This window comes from Parasteatoda tepidariorum, chromosome 7 (assembly GCF_982258835.1).
Source record: "Parasteatoda tepidariorum strain Cologne lab strain chromosome 7, Ptep-v5.0, whole genome shotgun sequence".
In the NCBI taxonomy this organism is placed as follows: domain Eukaryota; kingdom Metazoa; phylum Arthropoda; class Arachnida; order Araneae; family Theridiidae; genus Parasteatoda; species Parasteatoda tepidariorum.
In genome coordinates this window covers 27,456,917-27,473,577 of record NC_141761.1, presented here as the reverse complement: position 1 = coordinate 27,473,577, position 16,661 = coordinate 27,456,917, and the positions used below count along the sequence as shown (strand labels likewise).

The 16,661-nt window shown below is 30.1% G+C and overlaps 1 protein-coding gene across 1 annotated transcript; it reads left to right on the top strand.

Annotated features, from left to right (window-relative positions):
* The first annotated feature begins 2,545 nt into the window (after positions 1-2,545).
* Positions 2,546-4,963, top strand: LOC147806968 (uncharacterized). Its single transcript, XM_087167557.1, has 2 exons — positions 2,546-2,956; positions 4,101-4,963. The coding sequence occupies exons 1-2, from the start codon at positions 2,815-2,817 to the stop codon at positions 4,901-4,903; spliced, it is 945 nt and encodes a 314-aa protein (XP_087023683.1). The 5' UTR covers positions 2,546-2,814; the 3' UTR covers positions 4,904-4,963.
* The last annotated feature ends 11,698 nt before the right edge of the window (positions 4,964-16,661 follow it).

The following is a 16,661-nucleotide window of genomic DNA, read 5'->3' as shown; positions in this document are numbered from 1 at the left end:
ATTTTAAGAGTGGCAATGCTAATAACCTTTTATAATAGAACATAAAAATAGTCGCTGAAAAGATTCACCTAAGTATTCTAAAAGTTATTGAACTAATTTCCGACAGTAGAAACTGGATTATGGAATAAAAAACTTTTATTCGAAGTTCAGTATAACATTAAAAATAAATGTAAATTTGGATGGTTTTCGAAAAAGCAAAGTAATTTTGCTACTCACAAAACAAATTTTCATTTCAATTAAAACTAGAATTCCAAAAGCGAGTTCCCGTATGTAAAAAGTATTTTTTTGAAATGTGTGGGGTTTAAATCACAGATCTCATTAGCAATTGAATAGACATTTATTCAAATGAAGTAGTATATAACGTAAAAAGATTAAAGTATTCAGTTAAAATCAAGTATAGCATCTGTTTATACACAAATTCTATCCTAATTTAAATGTTAATTAAATACATATTTACAAAGGAAGAGTGAAAGAGAATCAGAAGATCGATACAGTGGTTGAAATTTCCCTCGGGGCTTCACATCTAAATTTTAGACAATGGAAATGCAGGTCACAGGATTAATAGGGCTGACTCTTGACATCTAGGAAATATCAGTAACTGCACATATGAGAGGTTTCTGAGAGAATATCTTGTGGAAATACATGAGCTTAGAAATAATCTCTCTCTCTTTATATATATCTATATATATATAGTATGGTAACAATATAAATGATAAAAAAACATCAGCTATATATTAAATAGTGCTTTAATTAGAACCTGAATATATATATTCTAATAATATATTCTAATTATAAGTTGAAAATGAAGATAAAACAAGGGAAAATTATAGACATATAAAAAAAAGGGGGGGGGAATAATAATTAAAAAATAACTGATTAAAAAAAAGGATGAAATTTTATTTAAAAAACCAAAAAAAAAAAAAGGATATAATCTTTTCATCAGCCCACACGATTATACCCGCAAAAAAGAGTGCGTTCTGGTATTGTATCAATATAGCCAAAGCAAAATATATTAATACAATAGTGTGAGGGGCACACAAAATTTTTTTTTACAAAAATTACAACAAATAAAAAAGAACTTAACTTTCTTAACTTTCTTCGTGTTTTCTTGTATTTATTTATTTTGTTATATATATATATATATATATATATATATATATATATATATATATATATATATATATATATATATATATATATATATATATATATATATATATATATATATATATATGCATCATTCGATCAAAAGCGAGGAAATTTGGCATACTGATAGTTTGAAGTGTGGAGAAAGTCACTGTCGACATTGGAATGTTCGAGCAGGATGAGCGAGAAACGAAATGTTAAATTGGTTAAGTGTTAGCCAGTGTATTAAATTTAACTATAGATAATTAAATTTTTAAAAAATATTTTAAAGATAACATCAGTGATATTTGAAAGCTTATAGCTTTAATTGATAAAAAAGCAAGTAAATGACTAAACAATTTTTAATTATTTTTTATTCACTATATCAGCTATTCGCTATCGTTAGCGCGGTAGCATGGAAGAACTATGTGATAGCATGAAAAAATTGCACAAATGTTGAGAAAAAAAAATTACTTAGAAGTAACGAAAAAAAATCCTCATACTATTATTGGCGCCAATTATGCTTGATTAATGTTAGTAATACCTATTGATTGAAGTAAAAAAATAGCCCATGTATTAATGGAGAGAAATTACTTATTCATTTTAGGGAGCCGCAAAAAATCGCCTTATTATTAGCGACGCCAGTGCTTAATTGATATTGAATTGAAATATTTGGGATAAAAAAAAACTGTGCACTAAAAATCAAGGTAATTATGAAAAGATACTTATTCGCTTAAAGGAGCTGTAGAAAATCACCAGATGCGGATGACGCTTAATTATAATAATACGTTTTATTGGTACGTACGGTAATACGTTTTATTGGTATGATGGTAATAGGTACAGTTTTAATAAGAAATCTACAACGGATTTTCCGTAGATTCAGAAAATATATTTCCCCGTGGTAGCAGAGAAAGAGTATTAATACTTTAATGAGTAAGAATTAAGAGAGCTCTTTTCCACTACAACTTATAAATATTTTAAAAAGTATAGTAAAGGTCAGAAAGAGATCTGCTCATGTTCTAATGTATTTAAAAAGGTCCTATATGAATTCAATTTGTTTATGGAATTTTGGTTTCAGTTGGCTACCACTGATGGAAGAATTTCGTCCAAAACTCAAATGTTTAAGGGTTATGTAATAGATTCCAAATATACTTACAAAGTATTATATTTATATTATAGGTAATTAAAATTGCACCAATACTGAACAGTTATAATAAGTGTCTTATGGCATCTTAAAAAATATATGTACCGAAGAAAATTACTTTATAGTGATAGATTTTCCGTTAGTCGGTTCTAATGCCTGCTTGGTGAAACCGAGCAGATTTAAGGCAGAGGGTGCGTTTCTTGTTTTTTCAGTGGCGCCATCTATGACCAAGAATTCTACTTCTGCCGCATCATACGTCACACCTGTTTATAAAGGCTGGGACACACCTGTCATGCAGCGTTCCGATCCGACTACGGTCATACGGCCGGACGACTGTATGAGAGGAGAATAGTCAACGGCCTTGAATGCAGCAAGCCACACCTGTCCGTCACGTGACCTGTTCTACTCCCACCCGTCTCCGATTCGTTGTCCGATCACGCTCAGACAGTGCAGACCATTCGTTTACTTGATGCGGGACGCTTGTCGTTAGCTGTTTTTGTATAGTTTTCTGTGTTCTATGGTTTTCTGACATCGCTTGGCGAAAAATGGCGGCTATAAAACCGGAGGAACTGATCGAAAGTGTAAGAAATTTTCCAGTTTTGTATGATCAAACTCAAGAACAGTATAGAAACTCTGACTACAAGGACATTATCTGGAAAAAAGTTGCGAAGGAATTGAATGTAGAAGGTAAGAACATTTATTATTATTATTATTATATTATTATTTATTATTATTATATTATTATTTATTATCATTATTATTATTATATTATTATATTATTATTTATTATATCATTTATTATTATTATATTATTAATAATTATACTAGATTATACAAATTTGAAAAAATGCATAGCTTGGAAAACAATAAACTTATAAACTTATGAGGGCCCGACGTTCTTGCCACTCCACACTACCCTCTTCAGAGTTGAAGAATTGTTTAAACTGCTCTCTTACATTAAATGCTTCACGATTTTCCCCTCCTCTGCGACGTGGAAAGTGCTGGAGGCGAGATTTCTCCACTGGAGTTATGTCAGCACCATGAGTTAGTTCAGGCACTTGGTAGTTTTCGTCATTTCGAATGAAGTTGTGCAAGATGCATGCTGCGAGTACAAGACTCGTTATGTTGTCAGGACTTCCCTGGAGAGTTCTCATGAACATTCGAAATTTTTGCACCAAAATGCCAAAAACGTTTTCCGATATTCTTCTTGCTCTACTCAATCTGTAGTTGAAAATTCTCTGCTCGTTAGACAAGTTCTTTTCAGGAAATGGTCTCATAATGTTTTCAGTAAGGGGAAAAGCTTCATCTGCAACTATAACCATAGGAAGTTTAGTGTCTGTTCCTGGGAGACACTTTTTGTCAGGGATGTTACGTTGGTTTCGAGATAGCTTTTTACCAAAATTAGAATTAGACAAAACACCACCATCAGAGTTTCTTCCGTAGCTTCCCACGTCTAGAAATATGAAATTGTAACGAGCATCAACTAGAGCTAAAAGAACAATGGAGTATGTTTTCTTGTAGTTCCAATAGAGACTTCCTGACGATTTTGGAGCTTGTATTGTCACATGTTTCCCATCCATTGCACCAATACAATTGGGAAACTGCCACTTTTTCCAAAATTCTATCGCTATTTCATTCCACCTGTCCTCATTCGGAGCTGGCATTACTTCGTTCATAAGTACTTGAACTACCACTCTGCTTGTGTGATGAATAATGGAACCAACTGTACTTCTTCCCATTCTGTAACTGAATGATATGGTTTTGAAAGAATCTCCTGTAGCAAGAAACCTGTAACAAACAACTTATATTAATAACTTTCTATCATTTTTAGGGCAAGAAGAGGAATGTAAAAAGAAGTGGAACGGAATACGAGACAGTCTGCGAAGAGCTAGACAGAAAAGAAAAACCAAATCTGGACAGTCGGCAACATCAATCAATAGATACAAATTTGAGTCTATCCTTGAATTTTTGATTCCTCATCTCGCCGAACGTAAAGGTCTAAGTAATGTTCCTGATGAAGAGGACGATACTGATGAAACTCAACTCAATGATTCTCATCAGCAGAACTCCACCAAGGAGACACTAAATATTATAAATGAGAATGAATCTCAAGAGACTGCAGAATCCGTGTCGTTGCTAACACCTACAACTCCAGCCAGTCGAGTTTCCATCGACCATAGACCTCTATCTGTAAAACGCAAAAGGAAGCTTGAAGTGAAACCTCAAGAGTCTCCATCATCTCAGCTAATGGCATACTTATTGGCTGAGAAAGAAGCTGAGAAGAAAAGAGAGTCACGTAAAAATGATGGACAGCACCCTGTTGATGCTTTTTTGGCTGGAATCGCTACAAGTCTGAAATCACTGCATCCAGTTCGTTTTCATTCAGCTAAAGGGAAGATCTTCAATATTGTCCAAGAGTACGAATTACAGCAGCTTCTTGAAAACCAACAAACTGAAATGATTCATACAAACAATGTTTCCTCTGAAACGTCTATTACAATGTCGGAAGAAGAGGGATTGTATGCACATTCAAATAGACCCGCACATTTCTCCAGAAGTATTCAACATACACCAACACATCCCGCTGACACTGAAGAAACTTACTGCACTAACGTAGATTTTTTACAGCTTTAACAACATATTTCATATTTGGACTGTGAAATTGTAATTAAATGATAATACATTTCTTTTGGTAATTTTCTTGTACATGTTATGCCTTTTTAAAATCGAACTAAAGATTTCAAATTTATCTGGAAATATAATTGTCATAAAACAAGGTTTAACTAATATATTCTGAACTTTTCTTAAACTATTTGAAAAAAATAATTTTGACAATTTATTTGACGTAGCAATTTGCATCATGGTTAGGAAAATTATGTTTTATAATCATACATATTATATATGTATATAGGCCTACATTTATAATAGTTATTTATTGTCTTTTTTTATTTGTTTCACAATATATATGTAGGTAGTTAAAATGCTTAATGAAGACTTATGAACAAAGTCTTGTTTCACAACTACAATGCATTATCTAATAAATTATGTCTGATGTTTTTTGACAAGAGACCACAGTGTAAATGAAATGGTATCTTACCTTACAAATACTGCCAAGCGGTGTCTAGGAGTAATCGCTTTTCTAAAATACGTGTTTTGCTTGGTTAAATGTTCTTTGAGTTTAAGTTCCAATTGATTGAAGGTGTGCATAGGCATTCTGAAGTAATGAAAAAATTTCGTCTCGTCGTCCAACAGATGAGGTAAAAGTGTGGTAAACTCCCCTTCTTCGTGTCTTCTTTTCCATGCATCATGTACCCAATATTCACGTTTCCCACTACTCTTTTCATTATTTCGATCTTCTTCGTCCAAACAAATAGCCACAATAGCTAAATCACGATTGCTAAAATGCTTCAACATTATTGCACAGTTCCACGGTTGTTTGCGATCTCGAGTTGAACTAACGTAAAATCGGAAAGAAGCAGGTTGTGAACATGAAACATGTGCTCATTCCTTTCCGATCCCGCACCGGTCACACTTTTTAAAGAAAATCGGGTATGAGTCGGATCGGAACGCTGCATGACAGGTGTGTCCCAGCCTTAAGGCGGACCCATTCATACATTCATTCATTCATTCACAGATCGTAATTTTGACCTCAATCAGAGAACGATCAATCTCCAATCCAGTATCCCCAGAGGTTTTGATATGTTATGAGGACATGGAGTACTTTGCGACTCGACAGAATTTTTGCTTGCATCATTCACGAACTACACGGGAGGGTCTTCGGCCGGCGGGGTTCGAACCCACGAACTCTCGGACATGGGCCCAGCGCCCTACCGACGAGGCTATCCCGGCCTCAGCCGTTAGTAATGACATCATATCAAGTGATGTTGAGCGCAATTAATCTCTATTCAGCAAAAAACGGGATTTGCTTAATTAAAAGTTAAGTCACAGGGAAGGCCAATAAATAATAATAAATAAGAAAATCGAAAGCGTCTGTCTATGCATTTCAGTTTTGGGCGTGATTTCGTAGTATCTAGTAGTACTGATGTCTATATTCTTTTCTTTTTTTTTGTTCATTTCGTACAGAGAACGAAATGAATAAAAAAAAGAAAAGAATAAGCGTACGGGTATTCAGATTGTTTTATATAACGATATTATATAAAATGTGTTGCAAGAATTTCTTACAAATTTTTTAGAGATAACAAAGGAAATATCAGTGGTTTTCTTATAAAAATAGCCTCAAACAAGTATAAAAAGTTATACAAAGCTAAATTTCATTTAAAAGGTAATAGTACTGAATGAGAAAATTAATTTGTTAATGAAATAAAACTTACCAGTAATTAGATTCAGAATTCAGAGAGTCATTGTAAGAAAAGGTATTTATTCTTTTAGTACTAAAAAGAATAATTAGTAGAGAAATAGTACTAAATTATTAAGAAAAACGTTAAAAAAAATTGCCATATTATTATTTATTCGATTAATGCTTAGCTAGTTTTTGCAATAAATACTAATTAAAAATAAAAATAAGCTACGTTAAAAGCAATGTGAATGGAGAAATGGTACTAATCTGTTTAAGAGAAGATGAAAAATCGCCAAACTATTATTAATGCCAATATTGCTTAAGCCACTTCGATAATAAATACTAACTGAAATTTTTAAAAAAAAGCTATATATTATAAAGAAAAATTAATAGAAAAATGGCACTTATTCGCTTAGAATAGTGAAAAATCGCTTTATTATTACTGACGGCTAGAAGGCTTAGTTAATTTTGGTACTAAGCACTACTGGGTCTTATGGTAATTGGTTAATAGTTTTAATTGGTTTCAACTGTACAAATATAGGTACAATGTATTATATTAAAATATTTGATAACTATTAAAACTCCATCAGTATAAATGAGTCTTAATATAGATACCGTGAAAAAGAGACTTTTTGCAGTCTCTCTAAAGGAATAAGTAACGAGGAAAATCACGTGATTGTGGAAAATTTTGACTATCATCAGTTGGCCCCTAGCAGCACCATCATGCCAAATTCTGAACACAGTTAATATTTATTTTGAGAGGATGAACTGCTTGAAACACTTTTTCTTAATTAACTATAAAGCCACCGGGAAGGGGCAACAGATAATAAAAAAATAATTGAAACTATTTTAGCTTTATTAATTAAGTCGGTACATGCCTTCTAATTTTTTGCATTACTTTGTAGTGTTTTTCAGTACTGATTTTTTAATTTGCTTCCTTTTTTATTCACCTCTTACGGAAAGCGGGTATTCCACTAAGTTTTATATAATGTTATTATAAATTGTGTTGGAAATTTTTATAAAATTTTTGCAGCTGAGATCTCAGTGGTTTTTCAATTAAATATAACAACAGCCATAGAAGTTGTCATAAAATTAAGAACATATTTCATTTAAAATTTGTTTGTGCTCATTGAGAACATTAATTTGATCTCCAATGAAATAAAACGTACTGAATAATTAGATTCGAAATTTAGAAACGTCATCGTAAGACTTGACATCTCTTTGATAAAAAAAGACAAAAAATAAAATAAAATAAAGCATGTTTACCTTGAATACGGAAGTCTGTCATAAAATACAGAAAGTTTGTAATCAAATAAAGTGATCATCTCTAATTCAATTTGAAATGCCTCATTTTGGTTCGCATATACCTACTGCTTGAATTCACGAGCAGTCTTATAAAAAACTCATTCAATTATCGTTGACAGTTAATGAGAACACTTAATTAAGTGTTTGTTGAGTAAAAGGAATACAGACAAAATCGTAAATACCTCCATATCAATAGTTTTTTTAAAACATTCTGGACTTTTAAGGATAAAAAGTTAAATGCAGTTTTAAGTCAATTTATTTTTACTCCAGTGATTGCGGCATTTTTCATTGTTTCATAAGATTTCCTGCAAAAAAAAAATAAATAAAAAGAAATTTCATCTGTGTGGATTGAAACCTAAATGCAAAAGTATTTAAAAACTTCTGAATTTTCAATAGAAAAAGTAGATTTAATTTTAAATTATTTTATTTTTACTATTTCGTGATCTCGAACGAGAGTGACGGTTTTCTTTATTTGAAATTTTTTTCTACTGCAAAAATAGGGGAAAAAAGCAATTGATATATAATAATAGAGAGATTTCCCAGCATCAACGTACAACAAAGTCATAAAATAGTTAACGAGCATACGTAGTTACTTCAAAACTTATGCAAGTGAGAGTGCGGGATAATACGCATAACTGCGAAATCTATCCTAAGTGTTGCTTGTGTTATTCCATGATCCAAGAAGGAAGTTTATTTTGCCACCTTAAAGAATAAACAGGGACAGTTTTTTGTAGCAAAACTTTCAGTTCAAATAAAGAGAAAGTATTCTTACATCTGTAAGAACGAGAAAGACATAAAAAAATATTCTTTATATTAAATGCAGCATTATAACTATTAAGTTATTTCATGGATTTGTTTATGCATTTATTGTGATTATTTTATTCATTTTATACACAAAGTTTGGCGTGTTTAAACAAAGCATTATTTATTAGAAAAATGATAATTGGATTTAATTTTTTTTCCTTTAAAAGCGGATAATTTAATAAACTTTCCTTCAATTTTTTTATGGCGTTTAGGAAACATAGTCCAACATTTTTGACGAAAAATATGATTTTTTGACAGGAAAAAATAATTTCTTAATGGAATTTAAAGTACTTTTTTTATACAAAAAAGTGGCCAGTAAAAAAACAATATGCATTTTGATAGTTTTAAAACCTGATTTGCGTAGATCAGTTTTGATATCTCTTCATCACAATTGATATGTTGTAGTTATTGAGTTTTAAAAAGACATACAAAATGAATTATGACGCACATTGTGTGTGCAATGATGTTTATAGTTCTTTAAAGATGAATTTTATCCAAAAATAAAAAGAGAAAAAAAAATCTTGAATGTTGAAAAAGAAGACTTGATGCTACCACAATCCTTCGTTCCAGAAGGATCTAATTCCAGTTCCATGTCGTCAGTGCTATCCTATTAAGGAGGAGACAACAAGAATAATTTCTTGAGTTCTTAAAGCTTTACTTTTATTTGCTTCTCGATTTCATCAACGGGCTTGGAGAGGAGTTTCTGGATAGCCATTGATCAAACTTCCAAGCAGCGATATTGAGCATATATTCTTGCAGAGAACGAACTGAAATATTATTTTTGTTGCCAAGTGGGTCTATCAATCAAAAGTTTTATAAAGCTGGCATAAGCCCTACACGTGCTCCTATGGTGAAGAAAAGAGATCGCCAAGATCACCAAGCACGTGCCATCTTCCAGACTGTGTGTCTAAATTTTCAAAAACATTTTTCTAACTTGGAAAGATTTAAAGCTATTAAATCGAGTTTAAATATTTTACTTTTAACTTTTAGCATATTTAAAGATCTTTCAAAAATATTCAGAAAAATACAGACACACAGTGGGAAGACGAAGGCTGAAAAAAAAGGCAGTCACCTACACAGATGGAAAATATTCATCAAGCGACGCTAAGAGAGCACGCAGGGAGAGAGGTAACCCTTTAACGGTTACAGTTAAGCAAATTGTTCATACTAAAAATATGATTCGATCTAATTAAAGATTGAATTACCATCTCGGTTAAGAAAGCTAAAACTAAAATAAGTGAATTACTAGTTCGTGTAAAAGAAATTTCTTGCGAATAATAAACAACAAAACTGAGTTAAAGCAGTTAATACTAAAATGATTCGGCACAAGCGTGATGCAACTACATCATAACAATTTATTAACATTTCCACTTTCTGATTCAGAATGTTTCATAATTTCAATGTGAATAGTTTTTTGGTTTCTAGTTTAAAAAAATTCTATAAGTATATCTTAAAGTTGTTCATTACGAAACATCTTGTGAAGGAAATTTGATCTTGTTGACAATAGCTCAATTTTCTGATGATAAAGTTTCGTCGTAGGCAATTACTTTTGTTAAAGAAGATAGAGTATCATGTTTTTATAGTGCAGATCTAAATTATGAACCAGAATAAAACTTATTATTTAACTTCAGATTACTTTCTAGACTATTGATAGAGGTATCATAAAAAATCAAGTGAAATAAAGATTAATTATAATGAAGATAAATAGGGTAGTATTAAATATTTAGCTCGAAGGAAAAAGGAAATGCAAAAAATGAATTTTTCTCGTTTAATTTAAAATACAATAACTTTTCCTTTTCAATTAGTTCAAAAATAACATCAGTTATGTTATAAGTTTTTGCATGTATTATTCATTTCGTTTTAGTATGTCATAGATTTTTATTAAGATATTATTAAACTGAAAAATATTGAGTGGCAACTGTTCTAAAAAGTAGAAGTTAAAACCCTGACTACCTTACAAAACAAAATCCATTCCGCATAAGCCTTGTTCATATGCAAATTAAATTTTGTGTTCTATTGAATGTTTTGCTCCGTTTACTAATTGAGTGATTTATTCGTATTGAAACTGATGCGTCAGACAGGTGATGGGTGCGAGAAGAATGCAAAGATTATTAGTTCTATAAAACAAAAAGTAATAAGTTAACGAAAAAAATAGAACTCATTTAATTAGTAATCTGATGAATATTGAGAAGTTCAGATCAGAAACATTTTGCGTGATGTAATTGGCTGTTAGACTATATTTTGAAGCATCACTTTTATTATCTAGGAGGAGCAATGTTGCTACATTTATGGCAAAAAGCTCAGAAATTTCTAAATCGATATTATCTTTTATACCGTGCATATAACATAACATGTATTTTCAATTTTACGTTATTTCTTTTTTATTTTGCTGTAAAAAGCATTTTTTGGAACTTAACTTTTTTATATTTTAATTATGTTCGCTTCCGACGCTACTTTATTTTTCAAGGAATGGCACGTACGTGCCGCTAAAAATAAATAAATAAATAAAAGGAATAAATGAAAAATAAATAAACGAAAAAAAATAATGAAGATTTTCTTTAAAAGGCACCTCTAAATAAGTTTTTCCAAATTTTCAAATATCTTTATCAGTTACGAAATGTATTGTACGATATAGTAACTGGAATGCCAAATGTCAAAAACATGTGGAATAAAAACGGTGCCCAAAAGCAATAAGTATAGTGCTACAGATGAAGAAGGTGATTTATGAATATTTTTACGTAAAACACTGTCTTATGATGTGTGAATACTGTTTATGATGGAATTATTTACACTTTTTGTAAGAGATTCGGAACAACAGAAGTAATTTTGCTTATGAGAATGCATTAAATACTAATAAAAAAATGAACTTATATTTCGCTCCTAACACAAGTGAATTAGAACACATTGCATTTACCTTAGAATTACTGTATAAACAATTTGATGATGATGTGGTTGTACCTAAATTTTTTATCTGTATATTCTTAATGATATCAACATTTCAGAAGTACATGAAAATCGACTGAGAAGAAAAGGAAACCTTAATGTACTTATAGCGAGATTATTAAATGAGAAACAAATTATAAAATTGGCGGAAAATGAAGAGTCGTTAGCCTTTAAAACCCAAGTTAGAAGCTGTTTTCTGCAGCAATAGCGCGGATTATTTATCCAAATCATGTATATTTAAGTCAAATAAACTCATTTATAGAAGGAAAAAGTTTCAAGCTTTGTAGACAAAAGATATCAAAAGTTCAATACATAAATGCAATATATGCAAGGAAAATAATCACGTTGATAAAGAATGCTATTATAGCAAAAGCAACAAGAAACAGAACCAAATAACGTAATTTTTAACTTTAAATATATGTTCTGATTTTTCGGATGCCTGGATAGTTGAATCAGGTTCTTATTCCTTCTCATATGGTAAACAGTCAGAGTGTCCCTCTGATGGCTTAGAAAATGGGCAATGTTGGGAGAATGTTTCTCCCATACACACTTTTCTCCTATCTATTAACATGGAAAAACCGGTTTTGCTATGGGGAGAAGACTGAATGTTAAAATACGATTTTTCACGAGCAAAACCGTCAATGGGTTAAAAAAAACTGAAGCTATTTAGTACAGAAATTAGTTCTGTGAAAAATGTGATGTTATGGAAGCTGAAATTAAAGGAGCTATTGAGTCAAAAGGACACATTTTGAAATTTTTTTTCATTTGTTCTAAATTTGAATTTAAATTTGTTTTCCGTTAATGCCATTACAAAAAATTATAGCAAAGAGAAATTTGCTAAGGATAAGGTAGAAATTTCGAAAAAAATGAAACTTCGTTTTTGAAGGTAAAAATAATATTTCCGAGATATATAAGTTAATACCAAATGAAGTAAAAGATGCGTTAGTCAGTAATAAAAATCCGAATGCAAATTTGGGGTTTCTAAAACTTGGACATAGAAATAAATATGTAAAACATAACCAAAAAATATAATATTTTGTGATCATGAGCATCTAGGCAGTTCAATTCTTAAAAAAATAGGAAAATAGAAAGTGTAAAAGTATTTTCAGATGAAACTGAAGAAGGATGCGTTGAAATCTCAGAACTTTCATGGAAAAGACTTAGAAGAAAATGAAAGGGGAGAAATTACCCTGCATATTTAAAAGATTAAGTTCTTTTGTCATATCTAGAAACTATGAGTGAAATTGATAGAGAAAATTGAACTGCGAGAAGTTACTGAATACGAAGAAGAATCTTTGGAGAAAAATGAAACTTGGAAAGTAAAAGAAAGAAGAAAACGATAAGAACATTCTAAGAAATAAATGGGTTTTCAGAATAGCAAATTTAAAGCTCGTTTTTTTTTTAGTGAGAGGCTGTAAACTGAATATTAGGAAAATTTTCGCGAAACATCTTGTCTTTTAAGCTGTGTACCTTTGAGAATTATGTTAAGATTAATAAAAACAAAAGAATATCACACGATGAAATTTTGCGTAAAAATTGATTTTCTTTTTAGGAAATTAATTAAAGAACACGAAGACTCCAGAAGGTTGTGAAGATAAAAATAAAACATGCTTACTGCCCTCTACCAGCAACTGCTTAAATTAAAACTTGAATACTTTCGGAATGATTTCATATGTTCTTTTTTGCCATATTCGTCTTCGTTCTTTTACTATAACGCTTCGAAACCCCGGAGGATATTATGAATAACCCAGTATATCATAGTTCAGAGAAGGTTAGGAAACTTTATATATAATAGTGGAGCCACAATAACGCTCCATGACGTACCACATTATAATTTCAAAGGTACAAAGGGATGCAATTTGGAAGATATAATCTCAATAGCTTAGTCCGGAGATCCGTCATTTTAATGTCACTTTTTGATTATTTCGCTATGTCTTAAAAACTTAGAGAAGGGAATGTAGGTCATGTAGGTTACAGTTCTCGTATTGACTCTTTCAGCACTGGGATATACAAACCATGATGCTTAGATAATCCTACTACGAACATCAAAGTCCTACTTCAAATCCTGCCACCAGCCAAAGCACATCTCTCACACATTTCTCCCTTCATATCCATTTTGCACAAAAAAGAGAATGCAATGTTTTAATTTTTAATGCATAAACTTTTCGAATTCGACTATTAATTGCTTTTTCACACAATTTTGATTAATTTTGAGTGTGCATTTGAAACATCAAATACCGAGGAAGAATATTTTGCTATTGCATGTTTTAACTTCGTTATTTCTCATTTTTGATGATTAATAAAATAATTATCTTTCTGATCCTTTTAATCAATGTTCAAAAGATATTAATGAATAGATTTGTATGATTCTTTGCAGACTGCAAACCTCTAAAAAAGGTTTTCAAATATAATGATAAATAACATGACATTTTAATACTTTCAGGCTAAATATTTAACAGCAGAGCGGAACTAATCATCTTCCTTCTTTACAATAACTCGATCATTCAAACAAGAGTGTTATATCTTTATTGCGGTTGCTATGACAATACTTGTAATATATTTGCTGTCATTATTTTCGGACAAATTGAAACTCATTTTTATCGAAGGTGGTCGATAAAGCGTTATTTGTTTTTGTGTAAATGTTTTTAACAGTTAAGTATTTCTTATCGTAAATTGTTATCATGTAAATCTAATATAAGTTATATATTCACTTGCTTTCAGTCCTTCAATTCTCTTGTCTTGAGAATGAGTTGATTGTAAATATTTTAAAAATGCTTGATTTTTCGTTACTTATTGCTCATTTGTAAAACAAAAATATTCAAATACAACAAGTATTCATAAGTCTGAATAATATTTTCTAAATGAAGAGTAGCCAGAAATTATTCTTATGATAAATAAAAAGTAATCATAATTTCTTTTAACGGTGTAAATATTCGAAAACTTCGTAAAAAGAAAGGGCCTATAAACAGGTTTTTTATTTAGTTAAAACAATTCGACAATTTTAAAATGATTATTTAAAAGTGCGATCTCTTATATTGACAATAATTCTAATTTTAAGGTCTAAATCAATGGGAATAGTTAGCGCTTTTCCCGGATTGCTCAAGTTGACTCCTATGAGTAATCCAGTAACCTTGCCAAGTGAAACTGCTAAAAGTAACATTGAACTACTTCTAATAGTGTCACACATTCTATGCTCCTAAATGTAAATATTAACAAGTTCAGCTGATTTAAAAAATGTTTTTACATAAAAAAATAATAGCTCAGTATATATTTATATAAGTGAAATGTTTTTTTTCTTTTTTGTAAAATGTAGACTTCAAAGAAAAAAATAACAATGGTGAATGAGAGGTTGGTGTGTGGAATCTCTAAGTATAATATTATAATTTTCTAAAATTTTATTGTAATTAAATTAAATTTAATTTAATTTAATTACAAAATTCAATGACAAGTTAAATTATTTCACTTACAGTTCATCAGCAAAATCTTCGGACATTCTATATTTTTGCTTTGATTATCATTTCGTTCCCTTAAAAAAGTGTTTAAATTAGTTATTGTTATCAATCTTATCAAGCTAATTACAATACGATCTCGGCATTTACACTCATAAAATGTTACGATTTATAATAGTGTTCGTAAGAAATATAAGTGTTGCCTGCTTAGAAGCTGAATGTACATTTGTTATCATCAAGATGCATTTTTTATATAATTGATTAACTATTTTATATAATATATTACATATTTTATACACATTTTATATGACATATAAAATATATGATAATATATAGCACATATGGCATAATATACTACTTATTTTATATAATTTATTAACTTTATTTTGTTAAAATGTTCCATCTCCATCAGAAGTTACACACCTCTTCTCCATATAAAATATTGTTATTAAAGTAATAAACTTTGTTTTGTAATTTTTAATGAATATGGAACTATTCATAATGGTAAAGAAAATGATACACTGCATTGACAATTAATAATGAACTATAGATTCTAACATTTATGTTTAGTTTTATATTCAAATTGTTCCTTCATTTTTTTTTCTCTACAAAATTCAATGAATTTCTTTCTTCTGGAAGATAAGAATGGAGTGAATTGTTATCTGAAGTGTGAAAGAAGATTTAAAATCTCATGGGAGTTCTGTACAACAAAAGAGAAAGTTTCCTTTTTTTTATATTATTTTATGAATATTTTAAAAGAGAAACACAAAATATTCACTTCAGAGACTTGTGTGAGGCAAAAAAAGTGCTTTTTTTTAAAAAATGTGATCAAGCTTTTAAGACTTTCCCGTTTTTATTGATTATTCAGTTTGCTTGTCAGGTTCTTCTGTGTTAAATATTCTACGTTTAGTATTTAAAAAAAATTTCGAGTGATTTTTTATTTCTTAGTTAAAAATAAAAGTGAATTCAAAGAGGAACTCAGATTAAAAATTAGAAAAATGCAAGTTTATTTTTTAAATTTTTTTGTAATTTTTCTGTTTATTTATTTTTTACTGTGAAACATATATTTATATAACGCTGATATGGTTTCCTAGACTTTGGAAATGAAATGAATTAAAATAAGAATACCTGAGTACTGTTTAGAACATTACTTTTTAACTTCCTTATACCAAAGCATACGTTAAAGTATTGCATACATAGGACTCATTATATTTATGCTTATTATATACGAGATCTCCATTTTGCAATTATATGTTAATCTAGCAAAAAATTGGCTCATGAAGCATCATGATTGCTACTGGTAATCTTAAAGTTTTGGAATAGGCAATTTAGAAAAAATTGAAATGTATTGATAAAAAATGCATAATTAAAGATGAAACGGTTGAAACTTTCTCTGTAAAAATGGTTAAATAAAAATTATTTGTTATTTTACCATATTCAATGGAAACATTCAAATACTGATAAAAAGATGCTATTCAAAATGTTAACTGTAAGAAAAATCGTTTATTGATTGTTTTCACTCAATACGGTAAAGGTACCAGAATTTTATCCGTGCTCACATCCAATGAGAATCGAGCGCGCATTCTTTTAAAAC